The 7,923-nt window shown below is 51.9% G+C and overlaps 3 protein-coding genes across 3 annotated transcripts; 2 read left to right on the forward strand and 1 right to left on the reverse strand.

The window, feature by feature from the left end:
• Positions 1-1,150: 1,150 nt before the first annotated feature.
• Positions 1,151-2,994, forward strand: GLOTRDRAFT_128816 (uncharacterized protein; the record flags this gene model as incomplete). Its single annotated transcript, XM_007867478.1, has 17 exons — positions 1,151-1,204; positions 1,260-1,269; positions 1,323-1,342; positions 1,395-1,427; positions 1,479-1,575; positions 1,625-1,666; positions 1,733-1,738; positions 1,796-1,828; positions 1,887-1,963; positions 2,020-2,074; positions 2,128-2,226; positions 2,287-2,325; positions 2,385-2,429; positions 2,486-2,512; positions 2,568-2,608; positions 2,661-2,686; positions 2,748-2,994. 17 exons carry the CDS (start codon positions 1,151-1,153, stop codon positions 2,992-2,994), a joined length of 951 nt encoding a protein of 316 aa, XP_007865669.1.
• Positions 2,995-3,548: 554 nt separating this feature from the next.
• GLOTRDRAFT_115925 (oxidoreductase) lies at positions 3,549-4,828 on the reverse strand (the record flags this gene model as incomplete). Its single annotated transcript, XM_007867479.1, has 7 exons — positions 3,549-3,650; positions 3,709-3,833; positions 3,899-4,084; positions 4,138-4,261; positions 4,315-4,548; positions 4,606-4,737; positions 4,787-4,828. The coding sequence occupies 7 exons, from the start codon at positions 4,826-4,828 to the stop codon at positions 3,549-3,551; spliced, it is 945 nt and encodes a 314-aa protein (XP_007865670.1).
• Positions 4,829-5,756: 928 nt separating this feature from the next.
• Positions 5,757-7,605, forward strand: GLOTRDRAFT_128818 (uncharacterized protein; the record flags this gene model as incomplete). Its single annotated transcript, XM_007867480.1, has 17 exons — positions 5,757-5,819; positions 5,894-5,903; positions 5,960-5,979; positions 6,036-6,068; positions 6,120-6,216; positions 6,265-6,293; positions 6,349-6,379; positions 6,433-6,465; positions 6,517-6,593; positions 6,645-6,699; positions 6,756-6,851; positions 6,915-6,953; positions 7,009-7,053; positions 7,107-7,133; positions 7,185-7,225; positions 7,282-7,307; positions 7,398-7,605. 17 exons carry the CDS (start codon positions 5,757-5,759, stop codon positions 7,603-7,605), a joined length of 930 nt encoding a protein of 309 aa, XP_007865671.1.
• Positions 7,606-7,923: the final 318 nt, after the last annotated feature.

Here is a 7,923-nt window from a genome sequence, read left to right on the forward strand (position 1 = left end):
AGGTCCCTTATTTTTCCCACGACTTTTTGATATGGCCAAAATTTTGGGCCATTTCAACGACATTCTACACGGTCACCGGACCTCCCAGGTCACGCCCGGAGCATTTGGGGACCTGTAAACCCTTGCATGGAGCTGCATCTAGGCTTTCAAAGACTTCGGACCTCCTTCTGAGGCCGCCCACTGGCAAGGAAGTTCAAATTTATGGCACATGTTACCTTGATTGCCATATTTGGCCCACACTTATGAGAGCTATTATGGCATACCGGCTGGTCCAATTATTAGATTTAAGCCGGAATCAGACTCAGCTCGTTGAAAGGAGTCGATTGGCATATTTTCCGCATTTTTCCCGATTTGTTTTGTATACGGCCAAAATTTTGGCCCATCCCGACCCATTGTTGAAGGCTACAGGGTGTTTATGGGAAATCGGCTCGTGCCAATCTCTTCTTTAGAGTCTAAATCACTCATTTCTGCAATAAAATTGGGGTTCCCACGGCTGCTGGACCTCAGGAAATCTGGTCACCGAATTTGTTGTCTTTGGTTGTCCGGGACTGTAGTACATGCCGTTCGTCCTCGTCCATCGCGTTCTAATGGTTGGTTGACTCGAACTGTTGTCATCCTTGTGGGCCAAGTGTATGGGCAGCATCTATGGATATACACCAGCTCTTCTTCTGCTTTTGTTCAAGTGCGGCTCAGCTATCTCCTAGCAGTGTTCGACCATCATGATCGCGCTCTGATGGCGCCTTGATCCAGAGTACTAGCAACACTAAGTGAAGCTGAAGGTTCTCTGCGACATGCATCAGTGATTATCTATGTGGCCGCGCCCTTCAATTCGATAATCTCCGGGCGCGCACCGCTTTGTCCAGCCACGACGGCGCCATGGATCTATCTCCTCGGCCCGGTGTCTGGATAACATACTCATGTCCCAACCTAAAACGGCAGACATTGTATTCCGGGATTCGAAACGCCGAAAGTTCACTTGGATCGACCAGCGGGCACGCCGAGGCAGTGATCGGTCCTGAACCCATCATGGACCGATTAGATAGCCCCCGTATAAGATCATACACCCGCGCGCATGCCTTATTGACCCGACTTCACTACTGCAACGCTCCTCTAGCTTGTTTCTTCCTTCCTTTGACATTCGTCCAACATCATGTCGGCTTCCACTAATGTTGTGGTGGCGGCCCAACGCCTCCAGGTCGTACGGGTACGTGCCGCACTATCATGGCTCATGGCGTTCTTCTGAGATTATAGATATGTAGTATACGCAAGGTTCGTGAAGACTGCGGCCTCCATGCTTGTCGCGTCTACTAAGTCCTCTAAAGTTGCCAGTATGGCCGTATTGGTATGTGCCTTGTCTGCGCCCTGTATGTCTCCATTATAACATGAAAGGGCAGATCGCCGAGTGGTGTTTCGTAATTGGCGAGGAGGTGAGGAAATAGCGAGATCCCTGAGATCGTCCCTGCTTAATGTGGTCGCAGGTGGAATATGTCTGGAAGGGCAGATGGACATATCTGAAGGTCTTCTACCTCCTGAGTAGATACACCCCGTTCTTGGACACGCCGTTTAATCTACTGAGTGAGTCGTGTTAAATTTCCAGTACTCTCACAATCCTCATATCCCAAAGACTACTTGACGCCACGCATCAAGCCGGAGGCGAGTCCTCTCAGTGAGATGGCGCATGGATGAGCGACTGATTCACGTCAGTAGACATGCCTTGTGAACTACAAGATAGCCGCTAGTGCGTCGACGAATATTGGACCCACATTAAGCCGCTCCTAACGCCTATACTCTGAAGCCTCGACATTCGTGGGGATGTCGATCTCGGAGTGTATGCCACACGTTGCGTTGACATCTCCAACCTCTTACGAGTGTCTATCCATGCACAGACATACTTATCGCCCGTACCTACGCGCTCTACGGACGGTCACGAACTATCGGGCTATTCATGCTCATCACCGTCTCTGTGCGTCTCCCTCCACCCACCTTTCACCTCCCACCGCAGCTAAAGTGGTCCAAAAGATCTGCACCGTCGCCGGGGCAATCACGCTGTCATTATTCGAGGTCTCGCTAGTCTGTAAGCCGTTTCTGCTTGGCGTCGTACTACAGCGAGACTCAAGATTTTGATAGTCGGCCCGCTGCCGTCTCCCGAGATCCCGGGATGCATTCTGAGCGAAGGCAGCAACATCGCGTTTGTCAATTTCATTATCCTCCTCGGCTGGGAGTTCTGTGAGTGGATGGATATTCGCACACCACCGCCGTGGGTCTCTTGCTAACCATGGGAACCAGTCATCGTGTGTCTGACTGCGTACAGGGGCATCCGCGACCGTCAGTCAGTCCTGCTGTTGGGGTAGGTCGTGATTCTGACGTCGGAGTCCATCTCGCAGTGCGGATATCGAGGGGTCCAATGGCTCAGACGCTTTATCGCGATGGTGAGCGCTCCTGTTCCTTGTTCGCGGACATCTTCTCATAGTCCTCTCTGTTCCAGGGATCTTCTTCTTTTTCATCCTATTATGTGCGCAAAAACCAATCATTACATTGACCAGCCGTTGATTCATTCATTCTAACAGTATTGTCAACGGCGAATATCATCGTCTTCGTAGTCGCACCGGTGAGACTTTTCCCTGTAACATCGCCGCTCAGTATGCTCACCCATCCTATAGCTCGAGTATTTGGACTTGGTAGATACGTGAGTACCGTCGCCTTCCTGCCTCACTTCTGATGGTATCTCTAATCTCCCTCCCTCATAGACTAACCCGCTGCCTGCACAGCATCATCTGCTGTCGCGTGCTGCTCAACCTCCGCGGCGCCGCCAACGACACGGGCTCCGGGGCCCCGAGCACCGGGCGGCCCGTCTCCTCGCTCCGCTTCATGAAGGTCCTCGGCGCGAGAAGGACCCCCGCGGACTCGGAATTTGACTCGACGGTTGGCGACGGATCGTTGCCGCTGCATGAGCTGGGCTCGAGCCGGCCTGCGGACCCGGAGCTGGAGAGATAGTGACGGCGATTTACCATTATGGCTTAGATGCGTACGTGTATGATTTGTATGATTTGTGTGTGTACGAGATGTAACGATCATGTGCATGTATGTGTATGAGACTAGAAGTTCTAGTAGAAGCCTAAGGTGTAGCTCGAGATCAGCGGTGGAATGGAAGCTATGTACAGATGTACTACCAGCCCGGGCGAAAAACGAGGGCTCTGATGTCCCTTGTGTAGGAGCGCATTTATCCAACCACGGGGATCCTTACTTCCCCGCCCCCAACATTCAGCGAAGCTGAGAACCGGAGCTGGCGAGCGCTCCGCCACGGTCGATGCGGTGCGGTGATCCAGTCAGCCAGTCAGTAGGGACCAAACGTAATGAATCCGGGCATAACGGGTCAATAGGGAAGAGGGTCTTCGATAGCTGAGATAGAAGAGATAGAACGAGGAACGGCATGTTGAACGAACAAGGGGCAAGAGGTATTACGGGTATAGTACAGGTAACCGAGGCGCGGGCCTCGGTGAATGGCGACATGTGAGCAGGGAGGGAACGAATGACGAAGCAGTAACTCCTCAACGAAGCGGGAAGCCTTGCTGCTTGAGGTACTGCTGGTGCTCGGCTTTGTGCTTGCGGATGAGACCATCCGTTTGGGACCGCCAGAATGGTAAGCCGATCTAAGCATTGGTACAAATTCAGGGATGGGCAAGGAAGGTCACGAGGAGGTACACGTACACGAGCAGCGGCGTCCAGGAGCGAGTCGTAGATGAAGTTATGGTACGGTGCGGATCCGCGCGTAGACGAGCGGAAGAGATCCGTGATCAAGTCCGCAGTGATATGTGCGTGACCGGCTTGGATACCTGGATGTCGAACGGACCGTCGATCAGAACGTGTGAACGAGGCAGTTGGAGATGGTGCAACTGACCTTTCAAAAGCCCTGCAGCAGCTTGATTCGGTTGCAGACCCGAGTCATCCTCTTCAATTTTGAGGGTGATCTTTGGCTTGGTCTTGTTTTCCTCTTCGTATCCTGGTGTGAACATGGTCGGAGGGAAGAAGATGTGCACGTCGATGTCGTACAGTATCAGCTCAGACCGCAGGGTGTCGGCGAGACCTAGAAGACCTGATGCAGCTGGGACTACTGGTATCATATGTAAGGGGTCCTACCTCGGAGAGCATGCTTTGGCGGTGAGTACGACGCGTAGCCAATAAATGACATGTAACCGAGAGTGGAAGAAACAAAGCAGATCTTGCCCTTTCGCTGCTGTTCTACCATCTTCTTTGTAACTGCCTATTGCTGAGATATTAATGATTGAGCACTCTACGGTGCGTGATAGGACTCGCCCAGGCGGTCCATGCCTGCACCCAATACCCGTTTGTCATTCCTTCCGTGAGATCCTGTTCCGTCATCTCAACGAAGAACTTCGGGGTACTCTTCCCAGCGCACAAGAAGACAGCGTCCGGGGTCAGACCGTCATGTACGTCCATGACTGCCTGCAGAGCGGCGCTGGCTCCCTCTGCCGTCCCGACTGAGAACGAATGCTGCCGGAAGACTTGGTCATTCGAAACACGGGCGCTCTGGATTCAAGCAGGAGTCAGAACTGCATTCCCCCCTCACTGCAAAACAGCTCTCACTTCAACTTTACCGAGAGCATCCTGCAGCTTGCGCGAGTCTCGAGCCACGATAGAGACGTGCGCACCGTGCGAAGCCAATAACACGGCTAACGACAAGCCGAGGCCGGCGCTACCGCCCGTTACATAGCAGTGCTAACTGAAATTGAGACCGGAATCCTGCACCGACGCCAGAGGACCATACCTTGCCTGCCGGGTTCCACTTGCTGCCACCGAATAGACCCATCGTTGCTGTAAAATGTGTAGCGCTGGCGACCGTGAATGGCCAGACCCACTCGGTTACCTTATATAAATGAGCTCCTCGTGATCTGCAGCCTGGAAGATGTAAGTACGCCGCTCACAAGGATCTTGCCGATGCAGTGCCATTCTAAGTTCCCCAGTGTGTATCATCGACCTCCATTCTTAGATTCGGGTGAACCTGATTCAATGGCCCTTTAGACAGGAAAGTGTACTCAGGAGCAGCGTGTTATGGGCGGACCGCCTTCTGATGAGAAGGTGAATGTCGCGCTTGAATCATCCCTCGGACTGATGCCTGATACAAGCATGATATTCCAAAGTATCCTCTTTGTGGTGTCTTCTACCATTGGCCTAGGTTGGGCCTTCGTAACGGGGACAACTTTGACGTCCACTGCCGCGCACTCCGACGAGAACTCCGAGACAGTTCTATGGAATACGTGTCCAGTTCTCACATGTTCTCATATGTGAATCTCTTGCCTAAACGCCTCTGGAGATACAAGGCTTGTATCATACTTGCCTGGGCACAGTATGGCGCCCAGTAGCCACTGGCCAGTATCGCCCGGTGCGGACTCAGCTTGGAGAGCCGACACGGGCGCAGAGGTAGTGTAACTGCCATCGCCCCTGCATTGCGTGCTCTTGTGCTTCCACAAGAGAGGCCCGGGATTACGCCTCATTGGATGAGCCCTGATGATGGGTCCCTTGGTTGATGCCCTGATGCCAATAGAGCTTGCACTGCGGGCCTCGCCGCCTCGGCATGTCTGGCACTGATTCCTTGTTTCGTCCTGGATGTGATTTGCTTTATCGCCGCATACCTAGCGCCCTTCATCACGTGAGAGCTAGTTATGGACAAGTTACCAGTGGTGGGCTTTATATGCTAGAGTTCATGCCCATGACATGTCGACGGACGTATAGCTCTCATGGATTCCCTGGTAGCGGACGTTACATTCGCTGTCTCTGCGGCTCGGTACCAGGTCGTCCGGGTACGTCCTCTCCAAGACCGGTATACCTCACAATACTCGCTGAAGCTGTCTTGTGCCTCTTCTCCGCGAGTCAGTATGTTCAAGGTACGCGAAGTGACAACTGTCCACTACAGGTGCTGATACTTTTGCGATCTCGCTAGTCGTCGCGATGACGCTGCAAGTATGTAGATCTTCCGCCGCTGCCCTCGCAGACCTCGATGACTAATGATACTATAGATCGCAGAATGGTGCTTCATCATTGGCGATGAGGTACCTTGTCTCTTTGCCTGGAATTGACGAATACTGAACACGCTGGGCTAGGTAGAATTCATATGGCCGTCCCCTTGGTCTATCATGAAATGTCTATACTATATCAGCCGTTATGGCCCTTTCATCGATACACCGCTGAACGTTATATGTACGTGCAGGCCATATGGCTACGCTAATGTTGACCTTCACCATTTAGATTATCTGAAATTCGGCATCTCTCCTCGCGTATGTTCCTCTATCCTTCACATAGCGAGCTAACCATGACGGTCAATATTTTCAGACCTGCCTCGTCAATTACCGAGTGTCTTCCTGTACTACGCTATTCTTTCTCTCGTACCCCATATTTTAACCGTCTGCTCTCCAGTGTCCACGTTTGTCGGCATTGTAACCGCGGAGAGTAAGCTACATTCGCTTCCGCGGTTCGCTCCAGATCTAAATTTTCCGCCAGACATTCTTATAACCAGGACAAGCGCTATCTACGGCAACAAACGCAAGATTGTCGTGTTCCTTGTCTCCCTCTCTGTTGTACGTTCATTGTCCCCGTTCATGTACACCACTCCTGAATTAGACCAACAGACGAGCACCATTGCTGGGGCGGTTGTGATGTACTTCTTCCTTGCGTCCCTGCACTGTGCGTTGCCGCTGGATACTACTGGTATGGCTACTCAATACCTTAACGACCGCTAGTTGGCCTCCAGTCACCCCTGTTACCTGGTTGCTTCATGACAAGCGGGAGCTCGATAGTGTTTGTCAACTTTGTGATTCTGGTTATCTGGGAACTCCGTTAGTGTTCAGCGGTTGAATTATTTCTCTGGCCATTGAATGCCGGATATTGTTCCTGTGCAGTGATAGTCTCCATGACGGTGTACCGTGGAATCCATGACCGTGAGCTACAGATCGATCTTCCTACGCACGTTCCTGACGGAGCGTTTGTGATCAGTGCGTGTCTCCCGGACGCCTCTGATCAGGACTCTGTATCGCGATGGTGCGTCCCTTTGCGCATTCGGTCCGTTGAAGTGGGACTAATGGATAGTCTAGGCATCCTCTTCTTCTTTGCTCTTCTTCGTGAGTAATGGACCTACTAACGAAGATCGGCGATTAATAGGACCCTTGCAGTACTCTCCGTCGGGAACATCATCGTATTCATCATTGTGCCCGTGAGTTTTTCTACCGCCCTTTTGCAGGCTCGTCCGCTAATGACAATGCTCTTCAGCCGGAATATATTGATCTGCTCGATACGTGAGTCCTCTGCGTGTGGTAGCTGGTTGGCGGACACGATTGTCTTTCCTTACTTACTGATATTCACAGTTTAACTCGTGTACTTCACAGCATTATCTGCTGTCGCGTAGTACTCAACATCCGAGCGGCTGCGATGGAGAGTATAGAGGGGACTCCCCGACCCACTGTCTCGTCGATCACCTTCCAACGATTCAAAGAAAAGTTCAGACGGAGCCATAATCCATCATCCAGCTTCGGCACGGAGTCTATCCTTCTCACTACGTTCAATCGTTCCGTAGATACAGGAGCGGCGCGATGACTTGTACATTTCATGTCCGTGATGGTCTAAGATGGGCCAACTGTATCATGAGCTTTATACGAATTAACGACCATTATTCATGCGCGATAACGCAAGCGCGGCAAGCGCGTTTCGAGGGTAGGGCCCAAAACTCGTACTTACGGATGCGCGTACATTCACCGTGCGAGTAAACCTGATTAGCTTTCCGAAAGGTCCGTAAGTCTCCCATGTTTCTACGACTTAAATGAAAGAAGCCGCCCTTGTCCTTGTTCCTGAATCATTCCATGGCGATTTTCAGGAGTCCTTCTGATTCATCAACGTTGAACTGTGATAAGAGAT

The sequence above is a fragment of the Gloeophyllum trabeum genome (assembly GCF_000344685.1).
Source record: "Gloeophyllum trabeum ATCC 11539 unplaced genomic scaffold GLOTRscaffold_00006, whole genome shotgun sequence".
In the NCBI taxonomy this organism is placed as follows: domain Eukaryota; kingdom Fungi; phylum Basidiomycota; class Agaricomycetes; order Gloeophyllales; family Gloeophyllaceae; genus Gloeophyllum; species Gloeophyllum trabeum.